The 24,802-nt window shown below is 40.4% G+C and overlaps 1 protein-coding gene across 28 annotated transcripts in view; it reads left to right on the top strand.

The window, feature by feature from the left end:
• The window catches only part of LIMCH1 (LIM and calponin homology domains 1), a 390,588-nt gene that overhangs the window by 299,286 nt on the left and 66,500 nt on the right, over positions 1-24,802 (top strand). For 13 of the 28 annotated variants that reach the window (XM_060188142.1, XM_060188145.1, XM_060188137.1 and 10 more), the window contains one exon: positions 1,600-1,852. In XM_060188142.1, the coding sequence (XP_060044125.1) occupies positions 1,600-1,852 (253 nt within the window). Of the gene's footprint in view, positions 1-1,599; positions 1,853-3,403; positions 3,668-16,086; positions 16,390-18,566; positions 18,810-20,079; positions 20,410-21,621; positions 21,738-21,846; positions 21,953-22,379; positions 22,641-24,802 lie in introns of all 28 variants that reach the window. The other 15 variants (XM_060188131.1, XM_060188132.1, XM_060188128.1 and 12 more) reach the window with 5 other exon arrangements.

Raw genomic sequence — 24,802 nt, 5'->3', positions numbered from 1 at the left:
GATGGCTTTAACTTTTTTAGTCATTCTAAGAGTCATTACATCATTTTATCTCCAGGGCAAATCATTCGTATTTTTTGCAGAAAGGAAGACAAGAGTATTGGCATCACTGATAGGTCCAGAACTATTATGGCATAAAGAGTAGTCATCAGGGTTGGGTGGCACACACCTGTTACCATGTACATGGACCCAGGTTCAAATCCCCGGTTCCCACCTGCAGGCGGGATGTTTCACAAGTGGTGAAACAGTGCTCCTGGAATTTCTCTCCCTATCCTCCTTCCCTCTCAATTTCTGTCTCAAAGATTGGAAAAAAAAAAGAAAGAAAGAAAGAAAGAATAGTCAGCAATGATTAAACATTCTGTATCAGGTACTGTTCCAGATGCTTCACATGTTTCTGATCTTTCAAATAGCCCTAGAAATAGGTGATTATTCTTATTTTCATTTTATAGACTGGGAAATTGAATGAAGTGACAAATACAAAGTCGCACAGCTAGTGAATGACTGAGGGCAAAAGGAAGTAGATCTTACTGAAAACTACCTACTCTGCTCCTCACCACATCTCTTGTCTTGTAAGGCTATTTTCACAATTGTAACTAAGTAAATTTCTCTTTGCCATCAGCAGAATTGGATAACTTTGTAATGCCATTGGTGATTATAAGTTTACAAATATCATTCAAATTGTGCCTACCTGTAGCCGAAGAATTTGTATTAATGATAGCTTCATTCTTGTAGATCTTAGAAAGCTAATAAGATGAGGTTTGGGAATCAGGGAGACCCTATAATTTGAGAGCTATTGCCCAACAAAATTCAATGATACTGATAACATTTAATTTCTTTGCACTGTGTAAAACATGTAAATAGTATAGAACCCCTGTTCTTGAAATACAAGGTAGAAAGTACAATGTGGCAGAAATAAAAAAAAAAAAAGAAAGAAAGAAAGAAAACTTGATCTCTGGGCCACAGTGGGGTGATAGAAAGGAAAGACCAGGAGGGACTCTGCTATAAAGGAATATGTATTGATTATAACTCAAACCACCTCCTAGAAGTCAAAGTCTTTGTATAATCTCAGTCAGTCACTTTTCTGAGTCCCTAGTTCTAAGTCTGTGCTCTTTGGTTATAATTAATTTTCTCTGGGCGTTTTGTGGACTAAAGCTACAAAGACAGAATTATTTCTAATTTTTAGTTGTCAGAATATCGAGCACAGTGGAAGACATAAAACAATAGGTGCACAGTAAAAATTCTTAACTGCCTGTAAGTTGTAGAATCTGAGTGGACATATAGTTGTATAGAAAATACCTTGCTGGTTATAATTCTCCAATACAGTGAGACTTACCTCTGGTTTTTGGTTTTTTTTTTTTATTTTTTTTTGTTTTGTTTTGTTTTCTTCCCTGATTAGAGTCAAGAGTTTTTCCCAGGGTGGACTAATTTAGACCAATACTTTAGATTAATTTAAAGTGATTAATTTAAGGCAGGAATCTCCAGAACCCACAAATGTAACCACATCCCTAATATTGCACACTGCACACTTGGCAATACTGCACTGGGAGTATTGGTTTCTGCTAGCCTGGCACATGCCTTCAGCACCCATCCTCTCTTCCCCAGGGAGAGGAAGTGACTCTGAATCCGACTTGCCACATCGGAAGCTGCCAGATGTGAAGAAGGATGACATGTCTGCCAGGAGGACTTCCCATGGTGAGCCGAAATCAGCAGTGCCTTTCAACCAGTACCTCCCCAACAAAAGCAATCAGACAGCCTACGTCCCTGCTCCTCTGAGGAAGAAGAAAGTGGAGCGAGAGGAATATCGGAAGAGCTGGAGCACCGCCACCTCCCCCCTGGGTGGGGAGAGACCCTTCAGGTAAGCCCTGACTTATGCTGCTCCTGACTTAGGCAAGAGGAAAATAAGAACTGCAGCTCCTGTGTACAGACGAGCTCTAATGACCATTTCACACGTGTAATATAGCCTGACGAATGGTGGTGGGTAAGTGCTTTGGAGAAAGAATGTCAAGAAAGAATATACATCAGCTTCATGAGAGCACCTGGTATACCTGGCATTGTGCTTCTCTGATGAACAAGATTATTTTTGTATTCTTGAATTTCTCTAATTTGTTTAAAACATCTTAACATTTCTACAGCAGTATAGTCCAAGAAATGACTTCTACTTAATTTTCCACTACCGTTAGTTGAGATAGCTATATTTAAGGTGATAAAAGCATTAAGTTAAAATCATTTTTCATAAATTCATAGTGAAAACAACGTATTGCTGAGTTATCATCTAATAACAGATATAAGAATAGCCATTTAATTAAACTCTTGTTAAAGTAAGGCTGGAACTCGAACTCAGAGTCTCATACATGTGAGTTATCCCCCCGGTCCAAATTTTAATTTCTTTATGAGAGCGATAAAGAGACACAGAGAGTACAGAAATCATTCCACCATCCATGGAGCTGTAATCCTGATTGCTACCTCATGTGGTTCTGAGGTGGAACCCAGGACCTCACACATGCAAGATAGACACTTTTCCACTAAACCACCTCCCTAACCCTGGGCTTCTTATCTCTTTATAGAAACAGTGTGTCCCCTAATCTCTGGTTAAGTTTTTGTATTTATTCGTTTGCTTATTCATCAAGTATTTTTTATTTGATAGGACAGACAGAAACTGAGGAGGGGGAGAGAGAGGGAGAGAGAAGAGAGACAACTGCAGACCTGCTTCACAGCTCATGCAGCATCTCCCTGCAGGTTGGGAGTGGGGGGCTCAAACCTGGATATCAGCAAGTATTTGTTGGCCACCTACTGAATGCTAGGTGCTATGAACCCAGTAAGTGAGACTCCCTGCCTTCAAGGGTTTTGTAATCCAATGAACGAAAACCATCATCTAGTCTACGTCTTTTAGCAAAGCCACTCTGATGGCTTTGTAGCTATTTCTGATAGCCCGTCTTTGCTCTCTATGGTCTTTCACTGAATAAATATTCAGTTAAAAGTTTTAATTATTGAATGAAAACATGAATTTTATCTTTCTAGCAGAAAAGCATTTTGCCTTTCAGTTTTAGTATTGAAACAGCTCTCCATCAATATTGAGATTATGCACATGTCACACTCCTAAGAAATGGCCACATTTTCTTTTTATTTTTTTTTTTAAGTTCTTCATTGGGAAGATGAATGGTTTACAGTTGACAGTAAAATACAGTAGTTTGTACATGTGTAACATTTCCTCCACATAACAGTTCAACTCCCACTAGGTAGAAATGGCTGCGTTTTCATTTGATTCACATTGCCAGGGTCACATTGCATGTTAAAGCTTTTTTTTGTAAAGGTGTAAACTAATACCAGAAGGACCGGGAGATGGCATAGGGTCTGCTCCCCGGCTCAGTCTGTTAGTTTTGGTAAACCGTATTGCCCAATTCACTAGCTATCCTGAGACCATAGAGGAAGAGGGAAGCGAAGTGGGGTCTCCTTCTGAAGAGGATGCAGCCAGCCAAGTGGATCCTGTTGGGGAGCCTGATGGTGGGTTGGAATCACCCACCCCTGGTGGTAAGAAACAGCGTCCCCCAGAGGGGGCTGCAGGGGCACCGACTCCTAAGTCTGAAGGAAACGACGTTGCTGAAGTCCAAAAACGCAGAAGGCTAGAGCAAGCTGGAATCAAGGTCATACCCGCAGCACAGCGCTTTGCCAGGTTAGCTCTGCAGGCCAAGGGCCGGCCTGGCTGGCTTTGTGCATGCCTGGGATTTGGACTCTGTCTGGTGTGTTGGAATTTCCATCTTGTTTTCCCATTTTCTGCTTTTCCTGCTGTAACACAGCTCCCTACTGTGGGCTCATAGAGATAGCTAGTCAGCTGTATCCTGGGGCATGTCTCTGCAAAATATTCAGTTGTTTAATGGAGGTAAAATGTGAGCTTCTTGCAATTAATTAGACCTAGTCAGGTGTTTGTGATCAGTCATTTGTGTGCTGTGGGATTTACTTAGCAATAATATTTTACAGTTCAGCCGTCTGTGGCTTGTTCGTTGTCACATTGCTCCTAAATGGCTCTTATCTTACTTTTTACACGTCATGTGAAAATAGCCAGTTCCACTGACATGGGGAGTGCTCTCTTTAGCAAAAGTGACGGGCTTACAAGCATTTCCTTACTTTCTTTGTCCTGAGAGGGTAGTAGGTAAAATTAGTTTGATTCATTTTGGGAAGTATGTTGACTCAAAACCAGAGGGCTGGGAAGAGAGCTCACTTGTATAGTGCACTGCTTTGCCATGTGTGAAAACCAGATTTGAACCTGGCCCCCAATGCATTGAAGGAACTTTCAATCTCTCTTTCTCTCTCTCTCTCTCCCTCCCTCCCTCCTTCCCTCCCTTTCCCCTCCCCTCCCCCATCTCTATCTAAAGAAAAATGGGAGTGTTTGTTTCTCTTTTTAAGATATATATATATATTTTAATTTTATCACTGAATACAGACAGAGGGAAATTGAGAGGGGAGGGGGAGATAGAGAAGGAGAAAGACAGAGAGACAGCTGCAGCTCTGCTTCACCACTTGTGAAACTTTCCCCCTGCACCCAGGTCCTTGCACACTGTAGTGTATAGGCTTAACCAGGTGTGCCAAAGCCTGCCCCCTAATTGTTTCTCTTAATTGGAGCACAGACCCTTGTGTAGAGTCTTAATGGTTTCATATTACATGTGAGATAGTCATCTTTAGTGATCAAGCTCACAAGAAAACTATAATTTTAAGGTTCTATGTTGTGTTTGGAGAAGCTGATTAATTTTTCCCATATAACCACAGAGATGCTAACAAATAATAGGGTGGCCAAGATTTGTATGACAAATTAGAATTCATAAGAGTTTGATAATTGAAGTCCCTTTGCCATTTGCTATTCAGTTTAAGCCTAAGAATAATCGATATACCAAATTTGAAAAAATGTTTAGTGATAATGCCTTGCAGGTCTGAGAAGTGGTTACCACTGACCTGATGGCTAGTTTCACATGTGCTCACCATAGCCCCACATCCGTCTCACACACGTCTAGCAGAACATCTTCATCTACTCTGGCCAACATGTTAAGTTGTTGCTTCTGTGGTCTAGGTCTTAACTGAAAGATTCATTAACAACTTATATAGACTTAACATTACCATAGCTTTGTATTAATTAAAGCAAAACAAAACAGAAAACCAAGGATATGCTTCTTTTCTATCTGTAGCATTCCTCCTATAAGTGTGTTTATCCCAAACTTATTTTTATTTCTAAAATATTCTAAAATAGAATTACGCTTGTGTTACAAGCAGCTCTCAGGATTTCTGAAATAATGGAAAGCAATGCTATTAAATCTTAAAACCAAGATCAGACCCCAGTCATTAAATTTTGCCTCAGCGATCTTGTCAGACATGTGTTTTTTCAACATCACTTGAGCATCTACTTATATCAGGATACAGGTTCATTGCTGAGTACAGAAAAAAAAAAAAAAGTACCATTTTCCAGGCTTCTGTCTTCAAGCCTAGAACTAGTACTTCAATAAGTACTAGATAAAACAGATCAAAGAATATCACCTGAGACCACAACAAGACTAGTCTAGGACTGCTTTGGGAACCAACTAAGTCACCAGTGAGTGAAAACACATGTGGCTCCTGGACAGAGAGGGGCCTACAGAGAAATTCCTGGAGCTAAAACCTTTATCTGCTCCCAAGCAGCTGGTAACAGTCCGGCAGTTTTCTAGTTGAGGAGCCACCTCCAGTCTGTTTTACCAATAAAAAGACTGCTGAAGGGAGGACAGGACTTTCCTAAGTCTCACCAAATACAACTGTGAATCTTCATTGCTACTGCCCTTCAGACGCTGGAGCAGCAGTTGGGAGGTCCCGTACTGACATCTGGGGCAGCAAACTGACTGAGAGACTCAGGAGAAGATATATACCCCCGTGGTCTAGAGTGCAGCTGTATAGTGAGAGCCTTTCCCCACTGTTCTCCTGGTTAGAACATGGTGAATAATTGCCTCAGAATCCACAGACTATAAATGTGACTTGTTTAGAAAGTCACAGGGCCAAGCAGCACTTCCCAGCTTGGCTCTAGCTGCCAGCAAAGAAGCTGAATTAAGCTTCTCTGGATCCTTGGGGTGTAGGAGTCTATTTGCATAACCACTGTGCTATCTTTCCCCAACTCTGCTTTATCTCTTGGTCAGCAGTCAGTGATTAAGCTAAAAAAAAAAAAATACTTATAAGTAAAAAGCCCTAGGCTACCATTGCCTACAGGGATAAAAAAGAACAAAAGAGGTTTTAACAGCCATTGTGCTTCAACTTCAACTCTGGGATTAAGATAACATTGAAACAACTGTTAATTTCTGTGAACTTTTTAAGTACCTTACTTAGACACAGTCCAGGCAAGAGTGATTAGTAGTTTGAAAAGCACTGAGAAAGGGACCTCATAGCATACCATATACAACGGTTAAACCAAAAAGAAACATTGGAGAAATGAATCAAAGCAAAATTTCAGCTAAAAGACCCCCACAGGTAGAAGCACAGAAGAATGAGGTCAACCTCCAAACACTAGTTGACAAATTCGTCACAGGAGGAAAGAGTTTGCAAGTAAAGGTATCAGAAATGGGGAAACAACAAGTGAAACTCTAAAAGAAAAAACTATCTCAAGGTAATTAGAGAGCAGAAAGCTGAAATAGCTGAGCTAAGACCACAACTAGCTGAGCAAGCTAATACAGTATCAGAACAGGGTAACAAAATAGCTGAGCTACAGAAAGCAGCAGAGGGGAGAGAGAATAGAATAAATGAGGTAGGAAACAGAATTAGTAAGACTGAGGATGAATTAGAGAAGACTATGAAAGAAGTAAGAGATCTTAAAAAGAGATTAAGAGATACTGAAAACAACAACAGAGACCTATGGGATGACTTCAAAAGAAATAATATATGGGGGAGTCGGGCGGTGGTGCAGTGGGTTAAGTGCACGTGGCGCAAAGTGCAGGGACCGGCGTAAGGATCCCGGTTTGAGCCCCCGGCTCCCCACCTGCAGGGGAGTCGCTTCACAGGCGGTGAAGCAGGTCTGCAGGTGTCTATCTTTCTCTCCCCTCTCTCTCTGTCTTCCTCTCCTCTTTCCATTTCTCTCTGTCCTATCCAACAACAAAGCAACGTCAACAATGGCAATAATAACCGCAACGAGGCTGCAACAACTAGGGCAACAAAAAGGGGGAAAAATGGCCTCCAGGAGTGGTGGATTCATGGTGCAGGCACTGAGCCCAGCAATAACCCTGGAGGAAAAAAAAAAAAGAAATAATATATGCATTATAGACCTACCAGAGGAAGAAAGAGAAGGAGGGGAAGAAAGAATTCTTCTATAGGACATAATAGCTGAGAACTTCTCTAATCTACACAACATAAAAGACATAAAGGTTCAAGAATCCCAGAGGGTCCCAAACAAAATTAACCCAAACTTAAAGACACCAAGACACGTCATATTTAAAATGGAAAGGAATAAGGATAAAGAAAGGATCCTGAAGGATGCAAGAGAAAAACAAACAGTCACCTACAAAGGAAAACCCATAAGATTAGCAGCAGACTTCTCCACACAAACACTACAGGCCAGAAGAAAATGGCAAGATATCTATAGAGTGCTTAGTGAGAAAGGCTTTCTACCAAGACTACTGTATCCTGCTAGACTGTGATTCAGACTAGATGGAGGAATAAAAACCTTCTCAGGCAAGCAACAGTTGAAAGAATCCACTATCACCAAGCCTGCCCTGAAAGAAGTTCTGAAAGGTCTCCTATAAACAGTCAGACCACCATAAATATGCCAAAAAAAATCTACAAGAATGGCATTAAATATCTTCAGTCTATGATATTAATAAATGTCAATGGCCTGAATTCACCTATTAAAAGGCACAGAGTAGGAAGATGGATCAGAAAACACAACCCAACAATCTGCTGTCTAGAGGAAACCCACCTAACTCAACAAGACAAACACAGACTCCAAGTGAAAGAATGAAAAACTATCATACAAGCCAATGGCCTACAAAAAAGGGCAGGAACAGCTATTCTCATATCTGACACAATAGACCTTAAAATAAATAAAATTTAAAAAGATAGGGATGTACATTACTTAGTACTTACTACATTTTCTTTATCCATTCATCTGTTGATGGAAACTTGGCCGTATTGAAAAGAAATGTAATGAGTACGGGAGTGTTAATGTCTCTTTGGGGTTCTGGTTTTAATTCTGTAGGCTACTTAGAGAGATTGCTTTATTAAATGGTAGTTCAACCTTCAGTGCATTAAGGAACCTCCATATCATCATTTGAGTATCTAAAAGAGCAAGAGGATACAAATAGGGAGCTACATTAAGCAATCACTCCCAAGAATTATAGTGATATATTAAAAAAAAAATTGACTAAAGACTGGGAATTCCATGAGTGGGTACCACTTTAGTAAATGGGGAGTTTATCTTTAAACCTTAAAATCTTTTAAAATTTTTGTTAGTGATTTAATAATGATTAATAAGATTGTAAGGTAATGGGTACAATCCCATACAGTTCCCACCACTAAAGTTCCATGTCCCATTCCCTCCATTGACAGGTTCCCTATTCTTTATCCCTTTGGGAGTATGGGCCAAAATTCTTTATGACGTACAGAAGGTGAAAGGTCTGTCTTTTGTAATTGCTTCTCCACTGGCCATTGATATTGGCATAAACCTTGATATCTCTTATGACAACTGCTATTCTGTGTATAAACCTAGAATTGTGATTAGTTTACAAGTGTCCTTCTGACTGATGAATACTTTATTTATGTGATATTTTTTGCCTAGGTTTCTTGTTATCTACACATTTTATCCAAATCAAATGTTTTTTGTTTGCCACTAGGGTTATCACTGGGGCTTAGTGCCAGCACTACAGATCCTCTGCTCCAGGTGGCCATTTTTAAAATTGTTATTTTAAAAATTAATTAAATAGGACAGGGAGAAATTGAGAGATGAAGGGAGATAGAGAAGGAGAGAGAAAGACAGACACCTGGAAACATGCTTCACTGCTTGTGAAGAGACACCCCCCCCGACCCCCTGCAGGTGGAACCTTGCATGGAATCCTTGTATGGGTCCTTGCACTTTGTACTATGTGTACCACCACCCTGCCCCCCAAAAGAAGTTTTTAAGCAGGAGTTCTCAGGTCATTTAATACCATCACACTTAGATACTCAGATTTAGCATTCACAACTGGGAACGTTTATGCACGTTCTCAGAGACTGTCTCTAAGAGCAACATGACACAGCTGCTCCAAACACCCAAATTCATTTGTTGAGCAGATTTTTCAGCTGCTAGCTCCCTCACAGAAGTTTCATGCATGCTATACCACTAGCCTGGCATGTCTGTGTCTTTGTGACTTAACTTTTTGCAGCCCACAACAGAACTGAGATTCATTCTAAGTTTATCCACTTTGGGGATCCTGCTTTTAATGTGGTTAGGAAATAACTTAACTGGAATGAAATGCATATCGTGAAGAATAAAAAGATTCTTGGTATCTGGGCAATAGGGATATGAAGTATTTAAATATGCTGATCTCTTAAAACATTGAACCCCAGCCCCTGTCTTTGACATCCAGATGCCTAACACATTCTTGAACTCAACAAAGGATTAACAGCATTTCCTGTGCCCCACTTCTTAGTTGGGAAAGTCTATATTTGTAGAGAAATGATTTGCTCTAGAGACTCAAATGAAGGAAGGAGGCAAATGTCCTCACATGTCTCTTTGTATTATTTTTTTCATGAACATGTATTTCATCAATATGATCAGTATTTTATAATTTTCAGCATACAGATCTTATACTTATTTTGTTCTATTTATTCCAGATTGTTTCATTTTAGAACCACTGTAAAGATTACTGATTTTTTGGCATTTGAATTTCCAACTCTTTTGTCGGTGTATAAAATTCCTTGTATTGTTTTTAATATAGTATATAAAAAGATGCCAAGGTACATGGTATTCCCTTCTCACAGGAGTTCAAAACACAAGTCCCAGGTTTGCTGTCAGACAACCTAGGAGGAGTTAACTTAGCAGCTGGGAGTGAAAGTAGGACTTCCTGATAAATATGTGGAGTTTAATATTTATTAGATTTTCCACTGAAGTTGAAAGTATATGTTATTTTTTCTTCAGTTTTATTTTATGATTAAATTAACTTCATTATCCCCCAAATAGGAACCTCTGCCAAAGAAGCCAAGGTTTCTGTTTTTAAGAGGATAAAATAAGAACCAAGATTCACTTCCCCTGAATTAAAATGCCATGGAGATTTGAGTTCTTTTACTTGGCATTTCCCATTGGAGAAGTAAACTTAAAAAATAAATAAGTAAAATAAAAAACTGAATTATAGGTTTCACGTGATTAGGCTTCTTTTATAATTGTTTTCATATGTTTCCGCACTCACTCTTTTCTGTTAGTCTGTGGATCTTCTGAAGCACATGGTAATTAATTACAGAGGGAAAAGTTCCTCTGAGGAACATTTTAGAAATCTTTAGAAGAAGAACAGATGCTGCCAAGTGTCAAACATGTATTCCTCTACATCTCTTCTTGCTGCATGCCTGTGTCACTGATTGCTGCTATGCAGACCCTTGGGACCAGGGATCCTATATGCACATAGCTTGCTTGATCCTTTGCAACACTGGACATGGCTGCCCTGCTTGGATCCTGCACAAACAGGGAGTTTTCTGGTATTGCCCAGGACATTCCCTGTAGTTCTAGCAGGATTTTCTAGAGAGATTCGTTTCTTTCACAGAGCAGACTGCCTGCCAATCTGAGTTGTTTTCTTGTGTGTTGCCAAGTAGAGAGAATGAAAGAAACTGCCAGCTCTTCCTTGGTTTAAATCATCATCTCATTCACTTTGAAGTATATAAGCCTTAGAAATGTTGAGAAAAGAGGTTTTGTTTTTGTTTGTTTGTTTGTTTGTTTCCTTCTTCCCTCTCACCTGCTTCAAGACCAAATCTCTCCTATAAAGATAGCTTCACTTATTTTTAGATGAGCTAAGTGTGGCTGCCAAGCTCAGGGCAGGGCTTGCCATGTTTCCTCTCACGTTGAACTGTATTCCTTCCAAATGAACTGGTGAGCTGTGCCCACAGAGCAATGCCTTCTTCCCAAAGCAACTTATCTATGAATGACTCCAAAAAGAAAAAAAAAAAAAACCAAAGTGCCAAACTTCTCATGAATAGCATGTCAGTCCGCCTGGTCCTGCCTCTTAAATCTACTCAGTTTACTTAAGTTCAAATGACTGCAACCAGAAACCAGAATGTTCCTCTCTGGAGAGTGGTCACCACAATTCTTCTTCTAGCTTTGTATAGAGTTGTAAATATATATTCCAAAACAAAACCAAAATAAAACAAAAGTAAACGATTCCAAATAGACTTGCCTTAAGAACCTTCAAGGGAAAAAAAGGACATTAGAAAAAAAATATTTTAAATATTTTGATAACTACATTTCTGTGAACACAATCCTATGTACCTGCCTTCTAACTATTATTTAGTATTTTATGGCCAAGAATAACAATCCATAGTTTGAGTCTGCCTAAAAGTTCTTCTTCTTCTTCTTCTTCTTCTTCTTCTTCTTCTTCTTCTTCTTCTTCTTCTTCTTCTTCTTCTCCTTCTCCTTCTCCTCCTCCTCCTCCTCCTCCTCCTCCTCCTCCTCCTCCTCCTCCTCCCCCCTCCCCCTCCCTCTCCCCTCCCCTCCCCCTCCCCCTCCGCCTCCCCCTCTCCCTCCCCCTCCCCCTCCTCCTCCTCCTTCTTGCGTTTGCCCTTCTTCCGTAGCCAGTCAACAGGTCAGGTTGAAAGCTGTCAGGAGCTGCTTGTTGCTGGCTTTGAAAGTGACTGGGATCCATGTGGATTCAGTCGGCTAGGAAGGATCATCAGTTTCCCCAATGAATGGGTACTCACGGGAAGCACCACGAGAAGGTCGATCCTAAAAGTTCTGAATTTATAGAATTCATGCAGTTAGAGAATCAACCATTGTGACCATTTTAGATAGTGAATGATACAGAAAGCTTTCTAATCATGACTCCACTCCCCCCTCCCCCCCTACCTAAATTGTAATCACTTGAAGGAGCCCAGCCATGCTGAGCATTTAGTTTAAAAGAAGTGCCCCAGGGAATTTGTAGCCAGGCTGGGCTCTCAAGGTATTTAATGCAGCAGATTCTCCTTGTGCAAGTCAACATTGCAAATTGGCATGGCAATTTGCATAAATGCATATATTTTATTCTAGAGGACCTGCCTGAACTGAAGAGATTCAAACCCAGGATACCTGGTTTTAAAAAGAACAAAACAAACAAATAAAACAATGTTACTCTTGAACTGAGATTCAAACTAGGGATTTACTATTATAGTGGAAATGGGGTGGATTCAGTTGAGATGAGATATTGAGTTTGAAAAGGGCTTTGTAAACTGTGAAGTGCTGTGCAAGCATTGTGTGATCTGATTACTTAGCATTCTACTGCCACCAGTCCTGACTGAGCCAGCAGTGCAAATCACTGCTCTATTCTAAGCACGCATCACAGGATCCCTTTACATAGTAACCAAAATGCTTCTCTTTCTCTTACCATAATATTGATAATGCCTTGGTTTTGGTTTTTGTATGGCTCTACTTTCAAAACTGAGAAGTGGGAGACAATATATATATATACAGACAGACAGAGATGGGTAGATAAAGATACTGACAGAAAGACCTGCTCATGAAGCTTCTTCCCTGCATGTGGGGATCTGGGGCTTGAACCCAGGTCCTTGTGCATGGTAACATTCTTGCTCTACTAAGTATGCCACCACCTAATTTCACCACCTTGGGTCTGGTCTTCTATTTACTGAGTAGTTCAGTGATTAAAAGCCCGAATTCTGGAGTCAGACTGCCTGGGTTTGACTTTTCTTTTCTTTTCTTCTTTTTTTTTAAAGATTTTGTTTATTTATTAGTAAGAAAGATAGGAGGAGAGAAAGAGCCAGACATCACTCTGGTACATGTGCTGCCAGGGATTGAACTCAGGACTTCATGCTTGAGAGTCTAGTTCCTTAGCCACTGAATTTTCTTTTCTTTTCTTTTCTTTTTTCTTTTTTTTTTTTTTTTTTTTGCCTCTAGGGTTATTGATGGGGCTCACTACCTGCACTATGGATCCACTGCTCCTGTGGCCATTTTTCCATTTTGTTTTTGCAACTGTTGTTATTGCTGCTGCTGTTGTTGGATAGGACAAAGAGATATTTGAAAGAAGAGGGGAAGACAGAGAGAGGGAGAGAAAGATAAGACACCTGCAGACCAGCTTCATCGCTTGTGAGGCAACCTCCCTGCTGCAGGTGGGGAGCCCAGAGCCTGAATCAGGATCCTTACACCAGTCTTTGCGCTTCAAGCCATGTGCTTAACTTGATGTGCTACTGCCCAGCACCCCCCCCACCCCGGTTTGAATTTTAACCTAAGCATTGGCCTTTTGACTTGAGCAGGTACCTTGACCTCCTCTCAGTTTCCACTCTGCAGAATGGGAACATTAGTGACATCAACATTACAGAGTTCATGTTAGGGTTAAATGAATTAACACCAGAGGAATTCTAGTGCATAGTGTACAGAAAGGAGCCACTCTTTTATGTCATCATGAATTTACTTTTAAGTAATGCCCTTTTTTAATTGATTAATTCAAGAGCTTATCATTTTCTATTGGGTATTCTTTATGGTCAACGTCAACAGCAGTTGATACTTAGGCACGTAGACTGAACAGGCATGGAAGAGAATAGCGAGGTCTGGTGCTGGCTAGGCAGGAGACTGAGAGTCAGGTGTACACTTCAGTTATTCTCTCTCTCTCTCTCTCTCTCGCTTCCTGTCTTTTTTTCCCCAAATATTTATTTATTTATTCCCTTTTGTTGCCCTTGTTGTTTTATTGTTGTAGTTATTATTATTGTTGTAATTGTTGTAGTTATTGTTGTTATTTATGTCATTGTTGTTGCATAGGACAGAGAGAAATGGAGAAAGGAGGGAGAGACAGAGAGGGAGAGAGAAAGACAGACACCTGTAGACCTGCTTCACCGCCTGTGAAGTGAACCCCCTGCAGGTGGGGAGCCGGGGGCTCGAACCGGAATCCTTAGGCCAGTCCTTGTGCTTTGCGCCACCTGCGCTTAACCAGCTGCGCTAACACCTGACTCCCTCTGCCTTCCTTTCTACAATCTTTTCTTCCTCCCATTTTTTCCCCTTCAAATAAAGTCCATCACTTTTGTTTTTTTCAGCAGCCCCTCTCTACCTTGTCTCCAACCCCACCCCTTCCCCACAGGTAACATTAGTTCTGTTTTCAGTGTCCACTGGTTTATTTTGTTTTGTGGGTTCCTTGGTTTCATATCCTTATATGGTCCATGTAGGTAAAATCACCCAGTCTTCGTCTTTTGCTTTCTGATTTAATTCATCTTGGATAATCTCTTTAAACTCCTTCCATTTTGTTCTTTTTTTGTAGTTGAATAGTATTCTGTTGTGAACATATACACATTATAGCTTCTTTACCTAATTATCCTTGGCTGTCACTTTAGTTGTGTCTATATCTTAGCTATTATAAATAGTTCTCCAGTAAACATTGCAGCAGAAAGAACTTCTTGTGCTAATGTTTTCAGGTTCTTTAGGCAGATACCTAGAAATAGTCTGATTAGCTAGTACCTCAGATGGTAGTTATATTTTCTTTGGAAAGATTCATGGCATCTTCCAAAATGGTTGTATGAATTTATACTTCCAGGGGTTTCATATTTTAAGAAATAAAGGTATCCAGGAAGCACAATGCCTCCAAATCAATACACCCCCTCCAAATTCCACATTTCACATTTATTGATAGCAGTTTTCAGAAGTAGGAGTTTTCTGAGCATGACTAGTGATGATTTGGTTTTCAGAAATCAAATATAGAAAGGGCAGGATGACCTCTTCTTTAACAGTGTTGGGCAGAGCCACAAAGAGTGGGCCATCTGAATGTGGTCAACCAGAGTAGTCAGTGTTTCATTGCTCATTTCCTCCTAGCAGGTTAACTTCTCCTGACTTAATATATAAGATGAGTTGTCCCTGGAAGATGAAAAATCTGCTCTTAAACCTACCTCAGAAATCAAATACAAAGTAGTGACTTTCAAGGGGATGAGATATGGAGCTCTGGTGGTAGGAAATGTGTGGAATTGTACCCCTCTTATCCCACAGTCTTGTCCATCATTATTAAATCACTAATAAAAAATAAATTTTAAATCTAAAAATATTTTTAAAAAAGTAGTGAACTTTTTGCAGCAGTAAAGATGCCTCATTTATTTAACCATCTTTATGAACTGTAAAGACAACAAAGTATAAAATAAAAGTTTTAACTTTATATTATCATTGAGTAGCATAGCTGACTTTATAAAAGGAAGGAAGGAAGGAAGGACTGAATGATCTGGTGTTCCACCATTGAATTGTATCTTATAGGAACTTGGGATTCAAGACCATCAAAATCTCTTTGAAAATAGATGGAAACAATCCAAAGTAATATCTTTAAAACCATTTTAGCAAAATGTCCTAGCACAATTTAGGTACAGAGCAAAATAAGGTTTAATGCTTTGGGTCCATCCTGTTAGTGGTCGTAAATTGTTCCAGATGTTTCAGGTCAGCTCTACTTTGCAGAAAGGCCTTCCTTACACTTTGCAAACTAGTATACATTCTACTTGTGGTGTCACATAGCTTTACTCATTAGCTTTTCCCCAGATCAATGTTATTGGTGCAATTACTTGTTCTGTTAGTTAAAAACAAATCAAATACCTATGGGATGCATTATAAATATGCTAAAAGCTAACAGAACAACAAAGAGCCCGATGTCACAAAAAGATTTTGGATTGTCACTCTCAGAGCCATTTAGGACCCCATATTTCTGGTGCTGTTGGAATCCTGTGAAAAGGATATTAGGTTGCTAGTGGCTAGCTAAATTCAAAGTTTTAAAACCCATCCTAACTATGTGGCAGTTATGAGATAAAATAGTAAACACGTGTGAACGCAACTAACGAACACTGCTAAGACCTTTCACCAGAGTTTCAACTAACAGCAGAGTTGTCTGTGTGGACATGGGGATTTAAAAAAAAAAAAAAAAGGTTTTAGTTTGATCACTTGTGGTGATCTACCTAATTTTTCTCTATCAGTCAAAAGCAACTAAATAACGAAAATGAAACTGTTCGTGATATTATCATTCGCAAAGAAAACTCTTTCTTGACCCGTCAACATGGCAAAGATTCTGAGTCAGAAGATGAGGTTGTATGTCGACTGCCTGATCTCGAGAAAGATGACTTTGCTGCCAGAAGAGCAAGAATGAACCAACCCAAGCCAATAGTGCCACTGAATCAACTCCTCTATGGGCCTTACCGAAAAAGAGAAACAGAGAGATTGGTCAGCAGCAATGACCTCTCAAAGGGAACCTCACAAAAGAGAAATCTAGAGTCTAAAAGGTGTGTGTGTGCATGTGTGTGTTTATGAAAGTGTGTAGTTCAACAAAGGTGGTTTTGTATCATAGATCACTCCTCCCATTCCTCTTTTTCCCTCCCCAGTTATATCTAATTGGTAGTAGTGGTTTGTTGGAAGAATTTCAGATATCCAATCTCCTCTAAGGTCAAGGGGTAGAGCATAGACTGACCATGTCCAAAATTGGGTTGAGTTCACCAAGTAAATATTGAGTTCTGCTCTACAGTTGTGCTGTATCTGAGCACAGTCCTACACAGACTTGCTGGTGGGAGAGATTGGCATCTTGGATACAATGAAATTTGTGCCCTGGCTTAAACACTGCTACAATCCATATTTGGTGGCTCTTTGCTATGCTCTTTCTTGGTCTTCCCCAAACTAAAAGTAGATGATAAAAAAAAAAAAAAATCTGGTAGCACACCGGGTGAACCCCACATGGCATGAAGTGCAGGGACCTGCAAAGGGATCCTGGTTCTAGCCCCCGGCTCCCCACCTGCAGGGGAGTCACTTCACAGGTGGTGAAGCAGGTCTGCAAGTGTAAATCTGTCTCTCCCCCTCTCTGTCTTCCCCTCCTCTCTCAATTTTTCTCTGTCCTATCCAGCAACAACAACAGCAGTGGCAACAATAACAACAAGAGCAACAAAAATGGGAAAAATGGCCTCCAGGAGAAGAGTATTGGTGGTGCAGGCACCGAGCCCCAGCAGTGACCCTGGAGGCAAAAAAAAAAAAAAATTAAAAAATTCTGTAGCCTTTCTATTTGCATAAGCTCTACAAATACACCAGTTATCTGGGTGACCAAAAACTATCTCAGTTTTTCTGGCCTTGGATGGCATGTTTAGAAATAAAATAATAATCTTACTGATGGCATATTTTGAGAGTTTTTAATCTCAAGAAGCATATTGAGTTCAAAATTAACTTTTGATATCATGAAACATGCATATAGATTCCACAGCTTTGGTTTAAATTACAATATCTTCAGGCAGGGGAGATAGCATAATATTTTGCAGACTCTCATGCCTGAGGCCTCCAAGTCCCAGGTTCAATCCCTTGTACCAACATAAGCCAGAGCTGAGCAGTGTACTGATTTAAAAAAAAAAAATACAATATTGTCAACACCAGTCATATAATGTTCACTTCTTAGGAGAATAATTGAAAATAACAGTCTTAGCATCAATAATACAAGCATCTTCTTAACACAGGAAACATGCTATAAAGAGAAACACAGAATAAGAGAAACACATTGTGTTTGTTTTTTAAGTTTACATAAGCCAAACTTAACTAACACTAGAAGGAAGGAGAGGTGAATTTAAACTTTGAAACTTTCTGTTCAGAACTGATGTAATCCTACTTTCTGGCAGTACATGGATTTTTGATTGAGATGTTTAGTATGTCAATAGTGATCTAGCTATCTCCAAACTAATCCGAGTTTGGATCACGCAGAGCTCGTTAGTAACATTTTACTGGCATAGTATGAGGCATTCCAAGAGAACTCCCTGGGACTCAGTCAGAAAACGTGAATTCATTACAGTAACTTGAATAGTGTGGGAATTGGGCATCATTACTGTCAAACTGACATCTCATTACCATGCTTAATAGTCTTACAGCAAGGCTTGACTTCTGTTCCCAAACTAAACTATAGAGACTGGCATTTGGTTAAAAAAAAAAAAAAAAAAAAAAAACCTTCATCTTACTACAGTGCCCAAAAGATAGCATAGATGGGGAGTTGGGCGATAGTGCAGCAGGTTACGTGTAGGTGGCACAAAGCGCAAGGACCAGCGTAAAGATCCCAGTTCGAGCCCCTGGCTCCCCACCTGCAGGGGAGTCGCTTCACAGGCAGTGAAACAGGTCTGCAGGTGTCTATCTTTCTCTCCTCCTGTCTTCCCCTCCTCTCTCCATTTCTCTCTGTCCTATCCAACAACAACATCAATAACAACAATAACTACAACAATAAAAAGGGCAACAAAAGGGAATAAATAAATAATAAAGTAAAAAAGCATAGATGAAAGTAGTCAAAGCTTCAATTGAGTTTAAATTTTTGAGAGAGAGAGATGCACTTGTATTTCATTCCATCCTCTACTTCTGAATTTCCATGCTTTACATTTTGTTTGCTTTCCTTCCTGGAACCTGCTGTTTTTCAATGTTGTGGGGGTATGAATCAAATTGGCAGTACCCAAGACCAAATAAAAGAGGTCAAGTCCATGGTGACCTGTATTACACGGACACGAGAGAATGGGGCTGCAGAAGAGGAACTCAGAAAGTTGCCTGATGTCTACAAGGATGACTTGGCTAAGCGGAGAATTCAAGGAAACCTTGCTCCTTACCGTGAGGCTCTGAGCTTTGTCACCATTTCCAATATAACAGAAGCTGACATGGAGACATGGAAGAGACTGAAAGTGTCAGAGAAGGCGAGGTGTGTCATATTTCCCCCTAACAAAGGAATTATTCCACTTTGAGGGTATGAAATGTGTAGCTTATCCTTCTATCCCTTTTTCAAAAATTTAGAAAATGTTTTTAAAATTCTATCTATCTGATAGGACAGTGAGAAATTGAGAGGGGAAAGAAGAGAAACAGAGACACCTGCAGCATTGCTTCACTGCTAATGTAGCCTCCTCCTTGCAGGTGGGGACTGGGGGCTTGAACCCCAGGTACTTGCACATTGGAATTTGTGCACTCAACCAGATGTGCCACCACCCAGCCCCCTCCCTTTTTATTTCTTTTAATTTTCATGGCCAAAAACATCCCTATCAAACTACAAAGTATATTCTGGATGAGTTGAGACTTACTGATATTAAGTATTAAAACCAAATAGATGAAAAGATTCTCATTAACTCAGCCAACTTACTGTAGGTGGTTATTTTGATAGACTTTTCTATGAGGAATCTTTTTTTCTTTCTTTCTTTTGTCTTCACTGAGGCTTCACCATTCTGGGTTGACTTTTTCAGACAAAAAGTAAAACATAGAAACAGAGGGACTGAGGGAGAAGATTAAAGATGCCACAGCACTGAAGCTTTTTCCAAAGGCCAGACTTGAACTGGGAGGTCATGTGTGTGCATAGCAAAGCAGGTGCACTACCCCAGTGAGCTATTTTGCTGGCTATACACTTGGTTTTTCTTTTTTGTTTTTCTTTTTTAAAGCTTCTTAAAAATATGTGTTTATTTATTCCCTTTTGTTGCCCTTGTTGTTTTATTATTGTAGTTATTATTGTTGTTATTGACATTATTGGAGAGAACAGAGAGAAATGGAGAGAGGAGAGGAAGACAGAGATGAGACACCTGCAGACCTGCTTCACCACTTATGAAGCAACTCCCCTGCAGGTAGGGAGCCAGGGGCTTGAACTGGGATCCTTACACAGGTCCTTGCGCTTTGCACCACCTACGCTTAACCCACTGCGCTACTGCCCGACTCCTTACACTTGGTTTTTAAATACACTTGACTGTTTTGTTGTGCCTAAAATTTATTTTTCCATCATTTTTTATGGAAGTGGTACTTTGAAGTCTATAGAAGCTCAAAGCATATTTTCACTAAATACAATAATAACCACCTTTCCATTGATTGATTAATAGAACTGCCATTTAAACATAGAAATAGTCTCCATATCTCTAATATTGAGAATACAAAGGCATTTTGTTCATTTGTGCTTGCCTTAGAAACCTTTGGAACTTATTTCCGGTTTTGACTAGGGATGAACATGGTGAGCTCACCTGTGCCCCTGAGCCTTCCCCAGAAATTAAAGCAGAAACTGCCATCCGTGATGACTTTGCCAGCCGAAGAGCAAGGACCTATAAGAAGTCTTCTAGCCCAAGGCAAAAGTTTGTGCACTTTGGACCAGTCACAGAGATTGATCAGCAGAAATGGGAGCAACTCAGCATTGGCAAGCGAGGGCCAAGGAAGTATGTAAAAGACAGTGGTCAAGGCAACAGAATTCAAACTTACTCCTCCTTGGCCCCTACCTCAGAGGCTGTATCCAGCACAGAGGAAGAGCAAAGGCTTAGTCTCCAAAGTAACTGCAGGTATCTTTTTTTTTTCAGCAGACGTGTGCAAAGAAAGCTGCATGGAAGTCGCTGCTGCTTTTAAAGACTTTGCTGAGGCCTGCTAAGAAAATCTCCAGAGATAACGTAGTTTTAACAGGCTCTTTGGCTGGTTAGCAGAGAAGTTAGTGGGTCACGCTGGGGAGAAACACATGTGTGAGGTCAAATGGCAAGCATCCATTTTGATTCTGTGGTGACCTGGGAATGTTTATAATCTTGGCGAATGACCTTTTTTCCTCAGCTGCATTAAGCATTATCTTATTAGTCAGAGGTACTGAATGAAATAAATGGAATGCTTTAATGATGTGCCTGGTGTTTCTTCTAGAAAGATATGTTGCTAAAAATCAGATTTATCTCCAACCTCCTTATTTCCTGTCCCATAGAGGGAGGGAAGAATAATTATTAGCATCATATGTGAATATTTTGGATGTCTGAGTAGGCACATAAAAAGATAAAATTTCCTTCCTTTGCTACATTCAAAAAAGTATACACTAAATCTTAAGTTCTGTGAGTGAAGCAATTGCTTGGGTGAATTTCCAGCCACATTTCTGAGGCAGTCACCTGGGAATAGAACTTGCAGAAGTGTGACCAGTTCTCACTCTCACTAAAGAAATTGTAGCATTGAATTTCCAAGTTGTCTTTGGGGATTCAATTATGTGGATAGGTCTCTCTTTCATGAAGCAGATAGCGGACATTGTAATAAGATTCCGGATTCTCCCAGAAACCCCTGTGAATGGCTCAAGACATTGTCCTCCATGGTCTGTCTTTGAATTGCCAAGAAAACAGGAAGGTCATGATATGGGCTTCTTTGACTCCACACTATGGTACACCATGGAGGAGAGCAGGCTATAGCTAGAAATCATCCTAGTACACCAGAAGCACACAGTTGGAGTTTCAGAAGCTGGTAGAGATCTGAAGTAGAGGAAGTCAGACTAAGACCAAAGTAATAATCCTTGATATTTTGACTGCTGAGGAAGCTACTATTCAACCCCTGGTTGACAGAGCCATGCCAGCCTGCTCTGATTTTTCTCACACCAGTGTGAAAGTTCACGTTCCATTATCTCAACCTAACAAGATCTTCCTTACTAACAAGCTTTTGGACTGAAAGCAATTGAGCTGTCTCCATTCTTTCTGTATTAATGATTTGCACTGTCACTCTTTTCCCTCTTCTCTCTTGCCCCTGTGCTATTTGAGCATCCTCAGAACAGTGAATTCTGGTGTAGATGGCTATTTCAGGAGGGTCTCATGGCTGGCTCCGGTGCTGGAGTCCCAAGAGGAAGTCATGTGCAGTCTGAGGAAGACAGAGGAAGGTGAGGAGCCAGGTTCCTTCTCTCCCCAGGATATGAAGGATGGTAGGTGGGATCAAGGCCTCTGGTGTGAATTCTTTCCTAGTTGTAAAGCTGTCCTCTCTGGCTGCAGTTACATCCAAACAGCTGCCACAGCACAAGGAAGAAAAAGAAGGAGCTGCTCAAAGAGACTCTGAGATGCCTCCCGAGGCTAAACAAACTGAGAACAGCCAATCCCCGTGAGCACCTTGCCTACTTTCCTGGGTGTACTGCATCTGCTGTGTGTGGCTGCTGTGTTCCCAGAAGACAGCTTAGAGTTACAGTGCACCTTGATAGCTGGTGTGGCCTGGCATTGTCACTTAAAGGAACACACCCTTCCCAGATAGGGTCAGAGTTCCCTTACATTGTCTTCTCTGAGTAGCTTTTGCATGCGGTTGGGTGTTGGTCACACTTCATTTACCAGAAAAGGGAAAGGAAGCCCATTTCTATGTAAGTACCAGGTGCATGGTGGTGGTCCATAGTATTAATATCCATCCAGTTTCTGTGTGCTACCATCTCCGTAGACATTGGCTTCTTCTGTTTTGAGTCAATGCCAGTGAGGGATGCTACTGAGGGTATCTATAGCAATAAGTGATGTTTACTTGGATGGACTGAATGTTGCCCTAGTTTGTGTCCTCTGGCTGCTGAATGGAAGGCTGTGGGGACAGAAGAGAACTCTGAGAAGAGGACCACTCCTGCCTGGAGAGGCAGTGGACTGGAAGGGCAAAGAAAGCTGGATAATTCACAAAAAGTTAACATGATGGCCAGGAGAACTGAGATGTCTCAGAGACACATTGGATCCAAGCCAAACCAATTCCTGCCAGTAGCATTTGCAAAGCAACAGGTCTTAGTGGAACCTGCCAAGGATCTACCAATGAAAGTAAAAAGGTCAGAAGACTATCCTATGCCCCTGTGATTTATAGCTTCAGGCTGAGCTTTGATAAATGCTTTGACTATGTTATTAATACATCCTGCTACCAGAAATGCCACTTACCTCTTCTTGCTAACAGAATCAGAAAGATTAATATTGACCCAGTCTGCCAGGATTGTTTTTTGTTTATTTTTGCATGAAATTAGGTGTGAAAAGAATAATGAAGTTGTGGCTATCTCTGTTATGCCTTCTTTCTGACTCACATCTTGTGGACACACTAAATGGGAAGATTCTTTCAAATTCACATTTGAACTTTTTACTGATTTCTTAACTTCCCTTTGACTCCAGGAGTTTCCACTTTCAAAGACGATGTAAAATAGGTAATTTCTCTTGATAGCAATCTTAGCAAGCAAATACTCAGTGTTCTCTGGAGGTAGTTTTAATTTCCACTCTAAATTTATTCAAAACAAAGATTAAAGAACTAATAATCGTAGAGTTAAAGGATTGATTTAAGTTTCTGTGTTTGTGGTTACACGCCTGTGTGGTGACAGTTATATTGTCATTCAGTGACAGTTATATTGCCATTCAGTGAGAATCAGTGAGAGTCATGAATTTGAGTCATGAATTTGTGTTCAAAGTGTGGTCTTGCTGATGAGTGTAGGATAATGGAGTGTAGGATAATGGAGTGTTTTGTAAAAATATAAGCTCCGCTATAAAACAGGAAGTGGTGGAGTTCCGCTTTGTGAAGAATCTTGACAGCAATGGGACAGAGGGTAGTGAGCTGGGAGAATCTTAAGTCATCCCCAAATTTAAAAGTTAATTTCTTGGGCTGGAGAGATACCTCACTGGGTAGAGCTCCTGCCTTGCCATATGCATAGTCCAGGCCTGAACCGTGGGCATGACATCGGAGATGCCAGTGTCACCTGGAGAAGTTCTGGTGTTGTAGTGTTTCTCCCCTGCTCTCCGTCCCTTTCTTTGTATCTGAATGGAAAGAAAAAAAAAAATCTGGAGGTGATGAAACCATGCACACATGAAGCACCAGAGCTAAGAAAAAGGAAAAAAAAAAAAAGTACCTTTGCTGTCTTCACCAGGTGGAAGTAATTCTATGCTTCATTTTCTTCTGAATCATCATAAAGATGAGATAGTGGGGCTGTACTATGTATGATTAGCAAACAGTGTTACTAATAACACTAGTTTTAGGGAGCAGGAGCAAGTTCTTGCTCTAGTTTATGACCATAGTATGCTCTGTAGCGCCTCAAACTGTGCCCAGTCCTTCCAGCTCATCTTCTCCTGAGGATGCACAGGTAGAATTGATAATAGCTTCACTTCATGCATGAGAAGCCGGATGCTGACAGAAGTTGAGTGGATCGATCCATACTTGGATCCTAGCTGGTTAATGACAGAGAATTACTGGCCTGCCTACCTACCCACTATAGTCACTCAATTTCCAAATCCCCTGATGAGACTCTGGATGAGTGAAGTGCTACTGAAGAAAAGTTAGAATCTGAAGGGATAAGGAAGTGAGTCCTGTTGCCTGACCCCAGATGCATGTGAGCTGCTTCTCCAACCTTTGAGAGAAAGACTCTTCATCTATACTTTACAGCTATGAAGCTAAGGCCTCTGTCCACCCAGTTGGTAATAACAGACCCAAGATTCAAACCCAGCTAACTAAATAGAAAGCTCTACCCCACTCCAGCATATTCATTGCCACCAGGTTACTCAAGGAGACTGGAAGTCTGATGAGTTCCCTGTCACTCCTATCTGTCCTTTCTTGTGAAGCAGAAAGTGTCCTCTGTGTATTCAAATGGTAATGAATGGGTACTTTGAGCATGAAGAGATATAGTGAGATTAACTGTGTGGCGTAACTATGTGACTGAGCGAGCCTACGCCTGGGGAATCCATGTTTCCTTTCAACAAATACTAATTGAATGATTACTACACTGTGCTGGGTGATGAGGGGTAATTTCAAATTAGGCAATAAATGCATTTTTCCTCTCAATTCAAATGAAGCTTTTGCTAATTCACAGTATGAAAATCTATAGCCTGAAAGTTACTGGTCCTGTAGTGCTTTATTAGTGCTGAAAGTTACATAAGTACAAGTAATAATTGCATAATGTATTTCCTTATTTTCTAATACTCCTAAACTTGCACTTAAACTTTTTTTTTTTTTTTTTTGCTA

The sequence above is a fragment of the Erinaceus europaeus genome, chromosome 3 (genome assembly GCF_950295315.1).
Source record: "Erinaceus europaeus chromosome 3, mEriEur2.1, whole genome shotgun sequence".
In the NCBI taxonomy this organism is placed as follows: domain Eukaryota; kingdom Metazoa; phylum Chordata; class Mammalia; order Eulipotyphla; family Erinaceidae; genus Erinaceus; species Erinaceus europaeus.
The sequence above is the reverse complement of the archived record's forward strand: the minus strand, read 5'-3'. Positions and strand labels throughout refer to the sequence as shown.